The 21,142-nt window shown below is 40.7% G+C and overlaps 1 protein-coding gene and 1 pseudogene across 1 annotated transcript; both read right to left on the bottom strand.

Moving 5' to 3' along the window:
* Positions 1 to 830: 830 nt before the first annotated feature.
* On the bottom strand, positions 831 to 2,331 carry LOC132885885 (C-C chemokine receptor type 3-like; annotated as a pseudogene).
* A 6,949-nt stretch (positions 2,332 to 9,280) lies between these two features.
* On the bottom strand, positions 9,281 to 11,046 carry LOC132885884 (C-C chemokine receptor type 4-like). Its single transcript, XM_060920409.1, has 2 exons — positions 11,003 to 11,046; positions 9,281 to 10,639 (listed from the first exon to the last, which is right to left on the bottom strand). The coding sequence occupies exons 1-2, from the start codon at positions 11,031 to 11,033 to the stop codon at positions 9,591 to 9,593; spliced, it is 1,080 nt and encodes a 359-aa protein (XP_060776392.1). The 5' UTR covers positions 11,034 to 11,046; the 3' UTR covers positions 9,281 to 9,590.
* Between the last annotated feature and the right edge of the window lie 10,096 nt (positions 11,047 to 21,142).

Raw genomic sequence — 21,142 nt, 5'->3', positions numbered from 1 at the left:
AAATTACCACAATCTGTTTTTATTTACAGTTTACACAGCGTCCCAACTTTTTTTTTTTTTGAATTGGGGTTGTAATAGTGATTATGTTTGATTAAATTAAGCTTATTTTTCTTTTTTAATTTAGATGTAATCATCAATGGATAAAAAGTATGATGGTTCATTCATAAATGATAAAATTGCAATTGTTGGCAGATTGCTGTAGTAAAAGAGGAATAAAACACTTTGGGACCTGCTGCTCTCCAAAAATAATCAACTTCAGGATAGTAAAAACAATGCTGTTTGAGTCAGGCCACATCATACCACCACATACTGTCATTGATTGATTGTTTTCCTATAATAGCATGTGGGTTTTTTCCCTCTCTCTTACTCACAACTGAATCCATTTTGTTATATATGTAATGAGCTAGGGGAACAATTTGTCCCCCCCATAAAATTAGGGATCAGAAAACACACAAATAAGGACACATCTATTTTTTAGCATCCCATCCCATCAATGCTTATGTGCACAGTGGGGTGAGATATCAAACTTGTAGGAACATACTTCAAATTAAAATAAAATAAAATAGACTGGCCCAATATACATAATGACAAATGGTATGACAAATATATAACAAGAAAACATTTTAAGTCTTAATGAGATTTCATAACAGTGACTATAATGAGATTACAAATTATAAGATTAGTACATTAGCTTCAGTGGAATTCAGCTGAATATATTTTTAAAATGGGCTCATTACACATTTTGCTTGCTGTAAGTCATACACGCTCTATTTGTTTAAAATGGAAAACTATTGTCTGATTAACCCATGCTGCAACTGCTGCACTTTTGGCTACACAATCTTTATGGTGGAAATCACAGAAGAGTGTGAGAACATAGAGCTCTTTGTCTCTGAGAACTCACTGACAATTGTTGTGCACCAACCAATGCAAACAGGAAACCATTGTTTTAGTATGTTGAGAACCAAAGTCCTGAATGTTTGCCCCACAAAGGCATAGATTATGGGGTTGAGGCAGCAGTGACTGAATGCTATGGTTTCCAGCCATGTGCAGGTCCTGTTCTCACTGACAGCTGGTCATGTAGCCTAATTGACACAGGAAATTTAGGATGATGACAATGTTGTAGGGTGTCGAGAAGAGGAAGAAAACAATGACCAAAACCAGGATCAGCCTGACAGCTTTGTGTCTCTTCTGAGACTTCAGGGCCATTAAGATGGGGATGATATTTGAGTAGCAGAACACCATCACTGAGAGTGGAATGATCAAGCCAAGGATGTTCAGTTCAATGTAAGAGAATAACTTCCATATTGTCTGTTCTGGATATTCTTCTGTGCAAATCCATCTCATTCATTCTTCGCTTGGGAGATGATGATGGTTGGCATTGAGGCTCCCAAGCTAAGTGCCCACATAAACAAAGCTAAAGCTATACGAGCTCTGACAGACCAGTGTTTGGAGAAGAGAGTACTATAGGCATGGACAATGACAGTGTAGCAGTCCAAGGTCATGAGGAACATGAAGAAGATACAGTACTTCCATAGAAGCCCAGCATGTAGACCAGGACACACAACACCAGGCCATTGCCAATGAACTCCACAATGAAGACAATGCTGTACAGGGAAGGGAGGAAGAATGGCTGAAGGCACTTACATTGATGTTGCTGCACACCTGGCAGTTGTCATCTGATATAATACTGTCATATTCAGAGTAGTCCTCAACTGTTTACGAAACAAGCAATGGTCTCATTATCACAAAAATTACAATATAATAATAAAAAAGGCAAACACATTTTCCTGTGTAGTTACAGTAAAAAAAAGAAGATTATATTACTAGTGTGCCCTGTGATGACCTGGCGACTTGTCCAGGGTGTACCCCGCCTTTCGCCCGTAGTCAGCTGGGATAGGCTCCAGCTTGCCTGCGACCCTGTAGAAGGATAAAACGGCTAGAGATAATGAGATGAGATGAGATATTACTAGTGTGCCTTTTTTATCATCAACAACTTGTCAGTTGTTTTACAACAGAAATTTTGGTACTGTGCTGGATCGCCATCTATTGGGAGCTACAGGTCTGTTTTCAATAATTTACTCTGGACAGTGTGGAAGTAGTTTTAGGAATTTTTGTCACACTTTAGAAATTAAAGTAATGAATGAGGAATGCCACTAAGCAGTTTACAATTTAAAAAAAAAACAATCAAAATGAAAAAGTTCCACCTACTTGTCATGCCAGGGTCTATCGTGGCCATGTTTCCAGCCAGTACTTTCACAGACTGACTGTGAAAGTGGCCTGTAGAAGCTGCTATATGAGTAGGCTGAGCTGTGATTTCCTGGGGTGGGGCTTTGTCCTGCTGACAAAACGTCTTATTTTAACACCATGTATTTGTGAACAAAATAAATTGTCAAAAGAATTTTTAAAACTTCTTTTATAGACTTGCATATACAGCAAGCTGCTTTGTGACAATTCCCATTGTTAAAAAGCTCTATTAAAAAAAACCCAAAACATTGGACTTGAACTGAGTATACATACAATAGTTACCATCCACAAAAATCTGTACCACCTTAATTTTTATTTAGCTATTGTGACTATATGAATTTCATGCAAATAGTAACACATTAATACCAGACACCTGAAATTGACCTGACAGAGCCCATGATGCGCTATGTATCATTATCCCCACTGCAAACTTTTAATGCACTTTCTATAGAAATTCAATTATTAAGTCAGTGATTAAAAATAAGTGCATTGTAGCAGTTCGATATGAATGAGTGGAGCACAGAGGACGGCAGGACAGAGATCAGGTTGATACACCGTTTTATTGTCACACTTTTCAGTCTAACAACTATGTTTTAAATTTTACAGACACACACACACTCGGCGTCTGGTTCCGGGAAGAGCTCCTCTGCTCTCTCTCCCTAAATAGGGCGTGGTCACTGGGAAGACACACACAAACACAGGTTAATTGCCGTCAGGTGTAGTGATTCTGCCACTTACCTTCCCTGACTCCACCCTCCTGTCACAGACCGGCGCTTGACCACGCCCCCGCTGCCACATGCATAAAGGAAAGAGGATTTACTGCAGTGCCTAGTCGAATGATTTGCTCAAAGGCCCAGAAGAAACAACAATGTTCTTAGTATGGACTGTTTCAATTCAGTGTTTTCAAGTAATACATCCATTATCTGTAACCGCTTATCCTGTGCAGGTCGCAGGCAAGCTGGAGCCTGTCCTAGCTGACTATGGGCAAGAGGCGACGTACACCCTGGACCCTGACACAAAGAGAAAAACAACCATTCACACTCACATTCGCACCTGCAGTCAATTTACAGCCACCAATGAGCCTAACCTGCATGTTTTTAGACTGTGGGGGGAAACCGGAGCACCCGGAGGAAACCCACGCTTACACAGGCAGAACATGCAAACTCCACACAGAAAGGCCCCCGTTGGCTATTGGGCTCAAACCCAGAATCTTCTTGCTGTGAGGCAACATGGCTAACCACTACACCACCGTGCCACCCTCAAGTAATACATCTCATCTCATCTCATTATCTCTAGCCGCTTTATCCTTCTACAGGGTCGCAGGCAAGCTGGAGCCTATCCCAGCTGACTATGGGCGAAAGGCGGGGTACACCCTGGACAAGTCGCCAGGTCATCACAGGGCTGACACATAGACACAGACAACTATTCACACTCACATTCACACCTACGGTCAATTTAGAGTCACCAGTTAACCTAACCTGCATGTCTTTGGACTGTGGGGGAAACCGCAGCACCCGGAGGAAACCCACGCGGACACGGGGAGAACATGCAAACTCCACACAGAAAGGCCCTCGCCAGCCCCGGGGCTCGAACCCAGGACCTTCTTGCTGTGAGGCGACAGCGCTAACCACTACACCACCGTGCCGCCCATGTTTCATTATATTACTGATTATTTATACTGTGAGATAAAATATAATGTCTCAAGGATCACAGTACAATAGTTACGTACAGTGCAAAGTTAATGTTAGTGATATGGCAGATTTGTTTTGCATTGAAAAAAAAGATTTTTGGCAATAAAAACAGCAGAACAGACACCAGGCAATTTGTCGAATGCTTATAATTTTCTCAACTTTACTTTTTTTCTTTGTGGCTGTGGTAAAAATAGAGCCTTTCGAAAGTTTTTTCCTTTCTTGTTCGTTTGAATCTTTTCTCACTTATTTCCCAATTAAACCTTTCGCATTGTGCTGCAGTGCCACCTATATGTAAATATCTGCTCTGACATAAAAAAAAAATCCTTATGTGATTGAAACAACAACAAAAAAACTGGGTCTTTAATGTTTACTGATAATCCTGTATTTAAAAATACCATCTAAGGGCTTTACAGTGTGGTACATTCAGTGAAAAAAATCGGTCTGTCCAATGAATATATTTACAAAAGTAGCACCTGTGCAATACAATTTTGTGTCTATGAGAAACAGAACTGCTTGTTTCTGTGAAGTAAGGGTTTGTGTGCTTGTCTGTAAGGTGAATCTATGGTGCATCTCTGTTATACTTGGTAGCTGGAGTCTACTGTATAATTAAAATCATATCCTTGTCTACATATGGTCCATAAATCCAACACCAAATCCCACAATTCCTAGTGAACAATCCCTGTTTCCTCAGTGAGTCGAGTTAGCTAACAGTGTTGGACAGTCGCTTTGCTACAAGTAGCAATGCTTCTAGTTTAACTACATTCCTCAGTAGTGTGATGGAAATGTAGCTGTTTCCTGAATCAAATAGCTTTTCAGTCGCAAAGTTCTCTTCTTGATCAAAGAGCACAGTGACATAAGATACAGTTTCCTGAGCATTTCTGAAGCTCAAGCACAGCAGTTCTTTCTACTGCCTGCAGTCTAAATAAAACTAAACGCCAAAGTATTTTTAATTTAATTTTGTTTACTTGCAGACTTGTGCACATTGACTGCACATGTCAAACGTTAAGCATAAGTGATCCATGGTCACAGACGCACTTCCATATGACATCACAATGGGCAATGTAAACATAGCAATCCATGCCATAACCATACAAACACAGCTGTACAAACATGTACAGACAAGCATGGATGAACATTTATGCACTATTGACACTTGCATTTTGTTATTATATTAAGTACACATTTTTATTTGTTTGTTTATTTATTTGTTTTTGTTGCCAATTTGGTTTTGGAGCAGTGAGAGTAATGATCACCTGTTCTTGTTTAATAAACAATTGAACCGATAGTTTAAAAGCATTCAAGCAAAAAAAAAAAATGTCAGGTCTTAACACACACTGTTATTTGTGACCCGTTAGCAACTAAGAATTATGACTGACTTAGCATGCTGCTTTTGTTATTAGTTATCTCATCTCATCTCATTATCTCTAGCTGCTTTATCCTTCTACAGGGTCGCAGGCAAGCTGGAGCCTATCCCAGCTGACTACAGGCGAAAGGCGGGGTACACCCTGGACAAGTCGCCAGGTCATCACAGGGCTGACTCATAGACACAGACAACCATTCACACTCACATTCACACCTACGGTCAATTTAGAGTCACCAGTTAACCTAACCTGCATGTCTTTGGACTGTGGGGGAAACCGGAGCACCCAGAGGAAACCCACGCGGACACGGGGAGAACATGCAAACTCCACACAGAAAGGCCCTCGCCGGCCCCGGGGCTCGAACCCAGAACCTTCTTGCTGTGAGGCGACAGCGCTAACCACTACACCACCGTGCCGCCCATGTTTCATTATATTACTGATTATTTATACTGTGAGATAAAATATAATGTCTCAAGGATCACAGTACAATAGTTACGTACAGTGCAAGGTTAATGTTAGTGATATGGCAGATTTGTTTTGCATTGAAAAAAAAAGATTTTTGGCAATAAGAACAGCAGAACAGACACCAGGCAATTTGTCGAATGCTTATAATTTTCTCAACTTTACTTTTTTTTTCTTTGTGGCTGTGGTAAAAATAGAGCCTTTCGAAAGTTTTTTCCTTTCTTGTTCGTTTGAATCTTTTCTCACTTATTTCCCAATTAAACCTTTCGCATTGTGCTGCAGTGCCACCTATATGTACATATCTGCTCTGACATAAAAAAAAAAAAAAAAATTCCCTATGTGATTGAAACAACAACAAAAAAAACCTGGGTCTTTAATGTTTACTGATAATCCTGTATTTAAAAATACCATCTAAGGGCTTTACAGTGTGGTACATTCAACGAAAAATATTGGTCTGTCCAATGAATATATTTACAACAGTAGCACCTGTGCAATACAATTTTGTGTGTCTATGAGAAACAGAACTGCTTGTTTCTGTGAAGTAAGGGTTTGTGTGCTTGTCTGTAAGGTGAATCTATGGTGCATCTCTGTTATACTTGGTAGCTGGAGTCTACTGTATAATTAAAATCATATCCTTGTCTACATATGGTCCATAAATCCAACACCAAATCCCACAATTCCTAGTGAACAATCCCTGTTTCCTCAGTGAGTCGAGTTAGCTAACAGTGTTGGACAGTCGCTTTGCTACAAGTAGCAATGCTTCTAGTTTAACTACATTCCTCAGTAGTGTGATGGAAATGTAGCTGTTTTCTGAATCAAATAGCTTTTCAGTCGCAAAGTTCTTTTCTTGATCAAAGAGCACAGTAACATAAGATACAGTTTCCTGAGCATTTCTGAAGCTCAAGCACAGCAGTTCTTTCTACTGCCTGCAGTCTAAATAAAACTAAATGCCAAAGTATTTTTAATTTCATTTTGTTTACTTGCAGACTTGTGCACATTGACTGCACATGTCAAACGTTAAGCATAAGTGATCCATGGTCACAGACGCACTTCCATATGACATCACAATGGGCGATGTAAACATAGCAATCCATGCAATAACCATACAAACACAGCTGTACAAACATGTACAGACAAGCATGGATGAACATTTATGCACTATTGACACTTGCATTTTGTTATTATATTAAGTACACATTTTTATTTGTTTGTTTATTTATTTATTTTTTGTTGCCAATTTGGTTTTGGAGCAGTGAGAGTAATGATCACCTGTTCTTGTTTAATAAACAGTTGAACCGATAGTTTAAAAGCATTCAAGCAAAAAAAAAAAAAAAGTCAGGTCTTAACACACACTGTTATTTGTGACCCGTTAGCAACTAAGAATTATGACTGACTTAGCATGCTGCTTTTGTTATTAGTTATCTCATCTCATCTCATTATCTCTAGCTGCTTTATCCTGTTCTACAGGGTCGCAGGCAAGCTGGAGCCTATCCCAGCTGACTACAGGCGAAAGGCGGGGTACACCCTGGACAAGTCGCCAGGTCATCACAGGGCTGACTCATAGACACAGACAACCATTCACACTCACATTCACACCTACGGTCAATTTAGAGTCACCAGTTAACCTAACCTGCATGTCTTTGGACTGTGGGGGAAACCGGAGCACCCGGAGGAAACCCACGCGGACATGGGGAGAACATGCAAACTCCACACAGAAAGGCCCTCGTCGGCCACGGGACTCGAACATATATATATATATATATATATATATATATATATATATATATATATATATATGTGTGTGTGTGTGTGTGTGTGTGTGTGTGTGTATGTTATACTGTATATTTTAACATTTGCTCAGAAGTCAATTTCTTTTTTTTCTCTAACTTATTTCTGTACATAAATGTGCAGTGGAATGATATATGAACTCTTTAATGTCAGTGCTCCATAAAAAAATCTACATATATTGCAACTAGTGTCAAAAGTGTCAGACTACAACAATTCATCATATTTATGTTTTCATGTTCTGTACATTTTCGCACCACAGCTTTTGTTTTGTTTTTTTTTCTCATTCAGTACACTCTACTCAAATATACTGCAAATGGTACATGCAGTCGTAGTTTGACATGAAAAGCTAAGCACATAAAATATGCATAAACTATTTATAAAGAGCACTAAACGAAGGTGATTCAGGGATTGGAAGAGGATGACAATGCTGTTAGACAATGCTGCTGATGGAACTTAACCAGGATCACACCACCAGGTCATTATCAGTAAACGCCACAATGAAGAAGATGCTGTCAAAACTGAGAAATACTTGACTTCTCAGCTGTTTAAGGTAAATAAACTTACATACATGTAAATATATACATACATACATACAGTATATTGGTACTATTGTCACACATTATGATGACAATGGAAAGCAAGGAAAATGGAAGAGCCTTGATGTATATTCATAAGAGCAAAAAGACATTTTATTGGAAAAGTAAGCTTGTAAGTATTGAAACAGTCAAATGATCAGATGCTTAATATTAATCTATATTTAAGCATGTTTTAAAGTGGTTGAGCTGTAAACTGTAAAGTCTTCACGCTATTTTTCCACTGACTTCTGACAGAGTTCAGTCATGTGCTGTGATGCCTTCTCGCTAGAGATATGACCTGTGTTCAGTAATCTACTCGGTGTTGATTGAGACTCTGCAGGACAGTGACTTCCCATGACTTGCGTTAATAGTTGTGGGTCTAGATAAGAGGTTTTAAAGTAAAGTTGATGAAATTGAAAGGTATTTACATTTCGATAATGCCATATATTGCTGTAAAGGGTTAACACGTGCACATTCTTATCTGCTCTCACATCTTACCAACTGACATATGATTAGATTAGATTAGATTAGATTAGATTAGATTAGATTAGACTTAACTAACGGTATTTAATTGTAAATGTAATGATAAAAGCATAAAAGGTATGATGTGTCAATCAGAAATAAATTTGAAAAAAGGAGAATAATCAAATTTGGGTTGGTAACAGTAATATCTCTGTGCCTGGCCACATAATTTCAGCCTATCATTGATTATTTCCCTGTAATAATGTTAGGTTTTATTTCTTACTTAAGGGATATAAACAATTATAAATTAATAAATTTTTATGCCACAAAAACTGTGTGGGGGGAAATGTCCTGTCATTACTCAGGATATGACATTATGCATGAATGGTTTTATCTCATTGACATAGGAAACAGTTTGTTTCTGTTGCAAGGAAATGGTTCATCAGATTACTGACCAAATCAGTTTTTTAGAATCCCATCAAAGCTCATGTATACAACAGGGTGAAATATTACACCTTCAAGATCATTCTGTAACAGGGCTTCAGATACCCAATTATACAGTGTAAATAGTATGACAAATATATGACAATAAAGCATTTACAAAGCCTTAATTATTATTATTATTATTATTATTATTATTATTATTATTAATAATAATAATAATAATAATAATAATAATAATAATAATAATGCATTATTTAGATTCAGCAGAATATATTTTTGAAGCTGGATCATGACCCCCTTTGTTTCTTGCAAGCAATACATGCACTATTTAATTAAAATGGAAAACTAAACAAATAAAGTACACAAAAACTATCCATGAATAGCACTGACAAAAAAAATAATGACAACATGTAAGTAACAGCCTTCTATTTTAAAAGGGGGAATCCAAGCAAAGTTTGAAATTGTTAACGTCTTACAAATTTAAATGCACTTTTTTTTAATCAATCAGAGTTACAGATTTGACATTGTCTGATTAACTCATGTTGCAACTGCTGCACCTTTGGCTACACAATCTTTGTGGTGGAAATCACAGAGGAGTGTGAGGACATGGAGCTCTTCCTTTCTGAGAACTCACTGAAGACTGTTGTGCACCGACCAAAGCAAACAGGAAACCACTGTTTTAGTATGTTGCGAACCAAAGTCCTGAATTTCTGCCCCACAAAGGCATAGATTATGGGGTTGAGGCAGCAGTGACTGAACGCTATGGTTTCCACCCACTGCGTAGCCATGTGCAGGTCCTGTTCCCACTGACAGCTGGTCATGTAGCCTAATTGACGCAGGAACTTCAGGAAGATGACAATGTTGTAGGGTGTCCAGAAGACAAAGAAAACAGTAACTAAAACCAGGATGAGCCTGACAGCTTTGTGTCTCTTCTGAGACTTCAGGGCCATTAAGATGGGGATGATACGTGAGTAGCAGAACACCATTACTGAGAGTGGAATGATTAAACCAAAGATATTCAGTTCAATGTAAGAGAATAACTTCCATCTTGTCTGTTCTGGATATTCCTCTTTGCATATCCATCCATCTGATTCATTCTTCACTTGGGAGAAGATGATGGTTGGCAGAGAGGCTCCCAAGCTAAGTGCCCACATAAACAAAGCCATAGCTATGCTAGCTCTGACAGACCGGTGTTTGGTGAAGAGAGAACTATGGGCATGGACAATGACAGCGTAACGGTCCAAGGTCATGAGGATCATGAAGAAGATACTTCCATAGAAGCCCAGCATGTACAGCGCTGTCACTGCATGGCACATGAAGCCACCAAAGGTCCACTCAGTGACGGCAGCATAATGAGCCCAGAAAGGTAATGAGATAAGGAAAAGAAGGTCTGAAAGTGCGAGGTTGAAGAGGCACACATCTGTCACATTTGACCTTTTGTGGTACTTGAGCAGGACACACAACACCAGGCCATTGCCAATGAATCCAACAATGAAGACAATGCTGTAGAGGGTTGGGAGGAAGACTTGACTGAAGGCACTTACGTTGGCATTGCTGCACACCTGGTAAGTGTCTTGTAATATTTCATTGTAGTATTCCGAGTAGTCATCGGCTGTTGATGAAGCAAGCAGTGGTCCCATTATTACAAAAATTACAATGCAATACTAAATTATAGAAAATGCTAACGTTTTTTCTGTGTCGCTGCATGAAAATAACAGTTGCTGATGTTATTGTGCCTTTTTTATCATCTGAACAATTTGTCAATGGTTTACTATGAAAGATAGTAATAGTCAAAAGTACTGTGCTGAATTGCCATCTTCTGGGAGTAATAAATATTTTCACTTGTCAATAATCTATTCCAGACAGTATGAAAGTAGTTTTAAAAATTATACTACTAATTGGAGTCATGACCAATAACAGCCATGAAGTAGTTGCAAGAATTAACAACACTGAAAAATGTAAAAGTTCTTCCGACCTGTTGTCATGCTGGGGTATATCGTGGCCATGTCTCCTTAGTCCATGTGTGACTGTGAAAACAGATGGTAGAAACTGTTATATTACTAGGCTGAGCTGCAGTTTCCTGGGGTGGAGCTTCTGTCTGCAGACACATTTTTTTTCCCCACCATGTATTTGAGAACATTCATAAACTTGTATACATATATTAAAAAAAATTGAAATTTAGAGAAACCCTTGATGCCTTATGCATCTTTTCCCCATTGCAGTCATCTAATTATACGCACTTTTCATGGATATTCAATGATTAAATCAGTGATTAAAAATTAAGTGCATTATAAAGGCATTAACTGAAGTGCCTAGTCTAATGATTGACTCAAAAGCATGGGAGACTAAAAATGTTCTTACTATAGACCATAGGTGTGAATGTGAGTGTGAATGGTTGTTTGTCTCTGTGTTAGCCTTGTGATAGATTGGTGACCATCCCAGGGTGTACCCCACCTCTCGCCTGAAGTCAGCTGGGATTGACTCCAGCTTCCCCAATGACCCTGACGGATAATCAGTGCAAAATGAATGGATGAATGTTTTCAAGTTGTAAATGTACAATGTAATTGTATATTCAACAGCGTTTCCTCATATTACTGATTATTTATACAGTGAGATAAAATATAAAGCCTCAAGGATCACAGTGTATTGTTGTATACTGTGCAAGGACAGTGTTATGACACAGATCCATTTTGTATTGAAAAACAAGGCAAAGATGTTTATCTGTAAGACAAAGAGAACTTGTATAAAAAGACACCTGGCAGATTGCCTCATGCCGATAATTTTCCAACGTTTCCTTTTTTGTGTGTCTGTGGTAAAAACTGGATTAAGTTTGAATCTTTAATCCACTTATTTTCCAAAGAAATCGTTTACATTGTGCAGCAGTGCCACCTGTTGCTTGATTTATGAACTAACAAAAAAATTGTGATGAACTGAAGCTTGCGAAAGAAAAAACCTGAGCATAGTGCTAATCCTTTATTCAAAAATGGTAAATAGTTTTGAAGCCCTCTGGCTGTTCCTAAAGATAAAAGATTGAAAGGGATCAGGTCACTACAGGCTGGAAACTATAACAGTTCAATAGCTTTCATAAGTATATAATTAAATTTCAAGAAGAAGTGATCCAGATCCAGGGTCTGTGTTTGAACCTAAGCTTGGATTACTGTCTGTGTAGAAATTCTGTGCATGTTCTCCATGAAGGGATACAAACCACCTTCACTATCTCCTCTACTCAGAGGAGCAGCAAGCTCTGAAGTGCTCCCAGATTGTTAAGATCATGAACCTTACTCTTTCGGATTACTGCATGGGCAAAAGGGACATGTGCCCAGGGCCCTGGAGCCAATTCGGACCCTTGGCCTTAAGATTTATGTTTTATACTTTTTAAATGTTAAAGTAGTTTGTTGTTTAAATTATTGGAGTAAATGTGATTTTGAAAATGTAGTATTTTTTTTTCAGTATGAGATTGTGTCTAGGGCCTACGATCATGATAATCTGTCCATGCTCTTTCACAGAAAGTCAGTCGAGCAATCTGGTGGACAGAATTCATTTCCAATGCCTATACATGCGACGTTATTCTTTTGGTCACTCCCCACAGCTCATGACCATAGTAAAGGATAGGACTCAGCAGAAAATTATTGAAATGCATGTCAAAGGTTCACTTCAGATGGTGCCAAGAAAACAACACCGTCTACAAAAACAAGGATGTTCACTCTAGCTTCATAAAATGCAATCAGGATTGGAGACAAGATATCCTTCAAGACACCCTTGAGTGAGATTGATATGCACCTGAAAGCTTTTCACCCAAAATGTCGACACATTGCTCATGATGCCCATACAGAGACTGTATTATATGAAGATACCACGTACAGTCGTGCTTGAAAGTTTGTGAACCCTTTAGAATTTTCTATATTTCTGCATAATATGACCTTAAACATCATCGGATTTTCACACAAGTCCTAAAAGTAGATAAAGAGCATGCAATTAAAGAAATGAGACAAAAATATTATACTTGGTCATTTATTTATTGAGGAAAATTATCCCATATTACATATCTGTGAGTGGCAAAAGTATGTGAACATCAAGGATTCGCAGATAATTTGAAGGTGAAATTAGAGTCAGGTGTTTTCAATCAATGGGATGACAATCAGGTGTGAGTGGGCAACCTGTTTTATTTCAAGAACAGGGATCTATCAAAGTCTGATCTTCACAACACATGTTTGTGGAAGTGTATGATGGCTCAAACAAAGGAGATTTCTGAGGACCTCATTGATGCTCATCAGGTTGGAAAAGGTTACAAAACCATCTCTAAAGAGTTTGGACTCCACCAATCTACAGACAGACAGACTGTGGACAAATGGAGTTAATTCAAGACCATTGTTACCCTCCCCAGATCACTCCACAAGCAAGGCATGTAATAGTCGGCAAGGTCACAAAGGACCCCAGGGTAACTTCTAAGCAACTGAAGGCCTCTCTCACATTAGCCAATGTTAATGTTCATGAGTCCAATATCAGGAGAACACTGAACAACAATGGTGTGCATGGCAGGGTTGCAAGGAGAAAGCCACTGCTCTCCAAAAAGAACATTACTGCTCGTCTGCAGTTTGTTAAAGGTCACGTGGACAAGCTAGAAGGCTATTGGGAAAATGTTTTGTGGACAGATGAGACCAGAATAGAACTTTTTGGTTTCAATGAGAAGCATTATGTTTGGAGAAAGGAAACACTGCATTCCAGCATAAGAACCTTATCCCATCTGTGAAACATGGTGGTGGTAGTATCATGGTTTGGGCCTGTTTTGCTGCATCTGGGCCAGGATGGCTTGCCATCATTGATGGAACAATGAATTCTGAATTATACCAGTGAATTCTAAAGGAAAATGTCAGGACATCTGTCCATGAGCTGAATCTCAAGAGAAGGTGGGTCATGCAGCAAGACAACGACCCTAAGCACACAAGTCATTCTACCAAAGAATGGTTAAAGAAGAATAAAGTTAATGTTTTGGAATGGCCAAGTCAAAGTCCTGACCTTAATGCAATCAAAATGTTGTAGAAGGACCTGAAGTGAGCAGTTCATGTGAGGAAACCCACCAACATTCCAGAGTTGAAGCTGTTCTGTACAGAGGAATGGGCTAAAATTCCTCCAAGCCGGTGTGCAGGACTGATCAACAGTTACTGGACATGTTTAGCTGCAGTTATTGCTGCACAAGGGGGTCACACCAGATATGGAAAGCAAAGGTTCACATACTTTTGCCACTCACAGATATGTAATATTGGATCATTTTCCTCAATAAATAAATGACCAAGTATAATATTTTTGTCTCATTTGTTGAACTGGGTTCTCTTTATCTACTTTTCGGACTTGTGTGAAAATCTGATGATGTTTTAGGTCGGTGTGTCAAACTCATTTTGGTTCAGGGGCCACATACAGCCCATCTGATCTCAAGTGGGCCGGACCAGTAAAATAATTACAAAATAACCTTTGTCAACTCCAAATCTTTAGCATTGTTTTTTTCAGTAGGCTATGCTTTATGCTTCAGCCTACATTTGTAGCCTACATAATCACTGATCACAAGGGATCTAGATGGATTTGAAATAAAATGCATTTCACTCTGAAACAACTGGTTTATTTTTATACAGTTGAGTGAATACATTTTTACATCTGACAACCTGAACCAACTCCCCACACTAAACTGAAGTGGGAGCTATGAAGAAAGTAGCCTAAACATCTCATCTCATCTCATTATCTCTAGCCGCTTTATCCTGTTCTACAGGGTCGCAGGCAAGCTGGAGCCTATCCCAGCTGACTATGGGCGAAAGGCGGGGTACACCCTGGACAAGTCGCCAGGTCATCACAGGGCTGACACATAGACACAGACAACCATTCACACTCACATTCACACCTACGGTCAATTTAGAGTCACCAGTTAACCTAACCTGCATGTCTTTGGACTGTGGGGGAAACCGGAGCACCCGGAGGAAACCCACGCGGACACGGGGAGAACATGCAAACTCCGCACAGAAAGGCCCTCGCCGGCCCCGGGGCTCGAACCCGGACCTTCTTGCTGTGAGGCGACAGTGCTAACCACTACACCACCGCGCCGCCCCTAGCCTAAACATCCTGCTTAAAAATATGAATGTGCAAATTTATGAAAAATAAAATTAAATTAGCAAACATAAAAGTTATAGCAGTGCATGAGCAATACGATTAGGCTACATCAGATCAAACTATTTTGTAGGCTCGGCCTACTGAAGCTGAGAATGATATACTGCACAATATTCATTGTCTTTTAAAGTGAAACCATGCAGAGTAATCTTATTTTCAAAGAACTGCATTCTTCAGACTGCAAACAGTTGTGAACATTACAAGAATTAGGCCCAGGCCTTAATGCTGATTAACCTCCCTTCCTGCTTTCTCTCACCAAGTCTATTGGCTGCTGCTGGCTCCTGACACTTGGCATCTTTTAGCCTTCACGAGGGCATCAATATCAGGTTTCAAATCCTGAGTAGCAGCACATTTCACAATGTCATTCAAGTGTGTGTTTGATAACCTTGAGCAGTGCTTTGTTTTGTTGAGGTTCATGACAGAGAACGCCTGTTCACAAAGATAGGTAGTCCCAAACATGGATAAAACCTTTGCAGCCAGGGATGTTAATTTGGTGTACCCTGGCAAGAGATATTGATAAAACGTGTCTAAGCCCACTGATGCAAATTTCTGCTTCTTATCGGAATCACATTGCAAGTCAATTATCTCAAGTTGGATGTCAGAGGGCATATCAGAAGCATTGACTATAAACGGCGAGCGAAAAAAGGCAAATTCATCCTCAAGTTCACTGAAAACCTGAAATCTCCACTCGAACTCCTGCAGCAATTCTGTTATCTTGTCTTTGTATTGATCCAAATCAGCATTATATTCGGTCGCACGCATAGCTGTGAGCAATGGGAAATGAGAGGTGTCACCGTTAGATAGCTGTGTCTCCCAGAGTGACAGTTTCAACTTGAATGCAAGCATGCTATCGTAAAACTGAGTGCCAACTTTTCTGCGGCCTTGCAACATTTTGTTAAGGTTATTCAGGTGCTGTGTAATATCCACCATAAAGGCCAGATCCAGCACCCATTCCGGGCATTTAAATTCCTCTACTGGTCTGCCCTTTTTCTCCATGAACTGTCCAATTTCCTCTTGTAGTTCAAAGAAACGCTTGAGTACGGCACTTCGGCTTAACCACCGTACTTCAGTGTGGTATGGTAAACCAGCCAGAATGTAATTATCACTGAGAAAACAGTCAGACTGATGGTGATTCAGACCTCGCGCTCTGATGAAATTTACAAGCCTGCACTTTCTCTCTGAATTTTGTCGCAACGGCTGCCTTTCTCCCGAACATTGATGGGGAGCCATCTGTAGCCAAACTGACAGCACAGGACCAGTCCACTCCGACCTTGTCCAGCGCTCTAACGACAGAGCTGAATGTCATTCACTGTTGTTGTGTCCTTCATAGGCACCAACTCAAGGAACTCCTCAGTGACAGTCAAAGTCTCATCAACACCACGAATAAATTTGCACAGTTGTGCAACATCTGTGACATTGGTGCTCTTGTCAATTGCAACCAAAAATGCAATAAATGACTTGATTTTGTCATTCATTTGGCTGCCCGAGTCGTGACAGATCTTCAACCCTATTTGCAATAGTATTCCTCGATAGACTAACATTGGCAAAGGCAGATTGCTTTTCATGGCACACGACTAAGGCAGCCTTCAGCATGCATTTTTTCATGAGTTCACCATCAGAAAATGGCTTGGATGCTTGCACCAACTCGTTTACAATAAGGTAGCTAGCTTTCACTGCTCCATCACTGACTTCATGGCTGTGAGTAAATGCAGACTGCTGTTTCTTCAGACCAGCTAACAATTCATTTATCTTCTCTTTTCTTAATTGTCCATACAAATTGTGAATTTTTTCTTTATGATGAGTCTCATAGTGGCGCCGAATATTATATTCTTTGAGCACTGCAACCTGTTGATTACATACCAAGTACACTGGTTTTGTATTCACCTCTGTGAATAAATAATACTCAGTCCATTTTTCCTGGAAAACTCTGCACTCTACATCAACTTTTCTTCTTTTTGACAAAGACATTTTGGTAATGGGGGTATCACTCTCGATAATTTTGATAGCAACTTAACAGTGGTGAGGCGTCATTCATGGAATCAGACAGCATATCTGGACACGTTGCTAAAATGTGCTGTGTATTTCCTGATCTCTTATGTCAGTGCTGCTTTTTTTGGCTGCCCCTAGCAGCTGAATTGAGCATTTCGGTTATTTCTTTAAAAATTCATAAGTCGTCACAGGCTCTAAATTGACTGTAGGTGTGAATGTGAGTGTGAATGGTTGTCTGTGTCTATGTGTCAGCCCTGTGATGACCTGGCGACTTGTCCAGGGTGTACCCCGCCTTTCGCCTGTAGTCAGCTGGGATAGGCTCCAGCTTGCCTGCGACCCTGTAAAACAGGATAAAGCGGCTAGAGATAATGAGATGAGATGAGATGAAGTCGTCACAGGAATGGGCTAGAGATTTCCTTTTTTTTTGACATCCTTAGAAATTTTTTCTCTACAAGTCTGGGGCCGGATTAAACCATCTGGCGGGCCGGATCCGGCCCGTGGGCCATATGTTTGACACTCCTGTTTTAGGTCATATTTATGCTGAAATATAGAAAATTCTAAAGGGTTCACAAACTTTCAAGCACCACTGTACTCCTAAAAATCAGAAAAATATGGAGACACAAGATCACAGGCCTCCAAATCCACAAAGCATGTATAGACTGGATTATCATACTTCCATGACAATTCAGACCTGAGCTTCCCCAAAACATCGCAGCTCAAAGATCATTGTTAAATGGTAGAGCAAGCAGCACAATGAACGCTCTCTCTCCTAGTTAAGATTCTCTTAGTGTTAAGAGGCTTTTGGGAAACCCACCCCAGATTAGTTGTGCAGAGTAAGGAACTGGCCCACTGTTCCAAGACCTGGGCAGAGCCTGCATTATTTATCTTAAGTTTCTTGTTTTAACTATTGCTTGGAGTTTCTTATTGAGAATATAGACCCCTTCGCAGTAAACATCATTCATACGTAAGAGGAAATTGCACGCGCAGCCTGGACTCAAAAAAGACTCAGCGATGCCTAGTTGTTGTGTTGTCGGGTGTCAGAATCGTAGCAGTGATGGGGTTAAAATGTACAGAATTCCAGCAGGATCTCACCCATTCCAAAAAAATCGCTGATGTCTATGGCTACAAGCCATCAAACGTGTAGACTGGGATGAAAGCACCATCAAAAATGCGCGGGTTTGCAGCGCCCAATTCATCACAGGTAAGATCAGGCTATTTATTAAATCTTTCTTTTTTATTCTTTCTAGTCTTCGTTTATTGATGTAGCAAAATACTTTGGTAACGTTTGTCTGATTAGCTGGGCCATAGTTACACAATGTAATGAATATTGTTAGCATGTTAACTTAGCTTGGCATACAATTTTGTTTGTAGGAGAGGTCTCGCTTGACTCAAGCAGTCCAGATTTTGTGCCATCATTATTTGTGTATGCTGAAAATCACAATTTTAAAGCAAGGATGGAAAGGTAAAATTGTGTGCCCTCACTCTAAATGCCAACTTACGTTGACTGCTCTAACCTAGCTCCCGCCCCATTCAGTTTCATTTCTGGTCTCTGCCTCTCGCTTTTTACGCAGCTCTGATTTCTCTTAGCTGTACTCTTTACACCATCATTCCTTTCATGCCATTACCTCCTGCAAATTGCTGTTTAGTGTTGGTATTTGCTGTTGTAGCTAAAGCCACATTGCCATCGCATCACTGGCATAATTTGATTAAAACAAAATGAATATGAATGTCCCATTGTTCATCAAGTTGTACATGCCCGCACATAACATAATCATATGCGTCTAAAGACTTGTAGGCACGAAGTTTTTCGTGGGTGTACACTGAAGTCTTGTCAATAAGGTACGAGTATATATCTGGCCATTGTATACCAGGGAACTTACTAACATCGTCCGTTCACTCTTTAATTAAATACGGATCCGGTAGGCGATGTCCACTTGTTAGAGTTAACTTATTTATCTAGCATTCTCGATCTTGTAACGACAATTGTTTTGCATAATCTGACAGCTCATAATGCCGGTCTATGGGCAGCGCCATTGTTTCTGAGTCCAGGCTGCGCACGCATCCTGGCAACAGTCAGTTTGTTTACAAACATGCGAAGGGGTCTATATACCATACTTTTGGGATAAACTTCTCCTGGGAGTCTGAAGGGTGTGGCAGCTTTCATGGATGATTGGATGGATGGATGGATTTTATTGATCCCTGAAGAGAAATGTGAATGCTACAGCAGCAAAAGTCTATCACAAATCCCCTCAGTACATGGCACATTTCCATCATGATGTGCATGGCTTGGACACTTATTCTGATATTGTTTGTGTTTCTGTGCTTCTCTGAGTAGAAGACACAGTTAAGGTGGTTTGTATCCTTTTTGGACTCCTCCTGGTGGGAAGAGAACATCCTGGACAGGGCATCAGGTTTGCCATTCTTGGAGCCTGGGTAGTAGGAGAGTGTGAATTTAAACCGGGAGAAGAAGAGAGACCATCGGGCTTGTCAAGAATTGAGGTGTTTGGCAGACTTGAGGTACTCCAGGTTTTTATGGTTGGTCCAGACTAGGAAGGGAAGATCAGACCCCTCGAGCCAGTGCCTCCACTCCTCCAAGGCTAGTTTCACAGCCAGTAGCTCTCTGTCACCGATGTCGTAGTTACGTTTGGCTGGGGACAGCTGGCAGGAGAAGAAGGAGCACGGGTGGACCTTGTTGTCACTGGCTCTCTGGGAGAAAATGGCTCCAACCCCTGACTCAGAAGCATTGACCTCGACGATAAACTGCTTGGTTGGATCGGGGATGGTGAGAATGGGTGCTGTGGTAAACCTGCACTTGAGCATGGACAAGGTTTTCTCTGCTTCCTCCCCCCACTTGAACTGGGTCTTGGTCGAGGTCAGGGCTGAGAGATGTCCGGCCACTGTGCTGAAGTTGTGGATGAAGCACCTGTAGAAGTTGGCGAACTCCAGGAAGCGCTGGAGCTCTCATCTCAAAGATGGGGTGGGCCAGTCAGTGACTGCCTCCAGCTTGAGGGGGTCCATCTGAATCTTCACCAGAGAGATGATGAACCCCAGGAACGAGACAGAGCTTTGGTGGAACTCGCTTTTCTCCACTTTGTCAAACAGCTTGTTTTCTAGCAGGCATTGGAGGACCTGCCGGATGTGACCCTGATGTTCCTCCAGGGAGCGAGAGAAAATCAGGATGTCATCCAGGTACACAAAGACAAAGGTGTTAAGGAAGTCCCTCAAGATGTTGTTAACTAGTGCCTGGAAGACTGCGGGCATGTTGGTCAGGCCGAAAGGGACCAAGAGGTACTCATAGTGGCCTGTGGTGGTGTTAAAGGCCGTCTTCCATTCGTCCCCTTCCCTGATCCTAACAAGATGGTAGGCGTTGCATAAGTCCAGTTTAGTAAACACTTTGGCTCCCTGGAGTAGTTCGAAGGCCATGGTCATGAGCAGTAGTGGATAACGATTCTTGATTGTGATAGGATTGAGATCCCGATAGTCAATGCAGGGGCGGAGTGACTTGTCCTTCTTTTCGATGAAGAAGAACCCCGCCCCTGTGGGGAGGAGGAAGGGCAGATGATCCCAGCTGCCAGCGACTCGGTGATGTATTTTTCCATGGCTTGTCTTCTGGCGGGAGTAAGAGAGTAGAGGCATCCCTTGGGTGGCGCTGTCCCAGGCAGGAGGTCAATACCACAGTCGTATGGTCTGTGAGGAGGGAGGGACACTGCTCGGGTCTTCCTGAAAACTAGCTTAAGGTCCAGATATTTCGGAGGCACATGAAAGAGGTCAGGAAATTTGCTGGCTGAGGGCTGTGGTGGTTTGGCGGGAGACAGAGCAGAGTTCAGGCAGGAGGCCAGGTAGGAAGGACTCCAGCCTAGGATGGTGTTATTAGTCCAATTTAAGTGAGGGTTGTGCTGCGTCAGCCAAGGTAGTCCTAGAATGACGTGAAATTGAATAGTTTCGGAGTGATTGCCTGAACTCCTTAAGGTGA

The sequence above is a fragment of the Neoarius graeffei genome, chromosome 5, assembly GCF_027579695.1.
Source record: "Neoarius graeffei isolate fNeoGra1 chromosome 5, fNeoGra1.pri, whole genome shotgun sequence".
NCBI lineage: Eukaryota > Metazoa > Chordata > Actinopteri > Siluriformes > Ariidae > Neoarius > Neoarius graeffei.
The sequence above is the reverse complement of the archived record's forward strand: the minus strand, read 5'-3'. Positions and strand labels throughout refer to the sequence as shown.

Coding starts and splice junctions, on each gene's coding strand:
- LOC132885884 (XM_060920409.1), bottom strand. CDS start 11,033: ATGGCCACGATATACCCCAGCATGACAACAG. Junction 10,640..11,002: donor ATACCCCAGCATGACAACAG/GTCGGAAGAACT, acceptor CTTCATCAACAG/CCGATGACTACTCGGAATAC.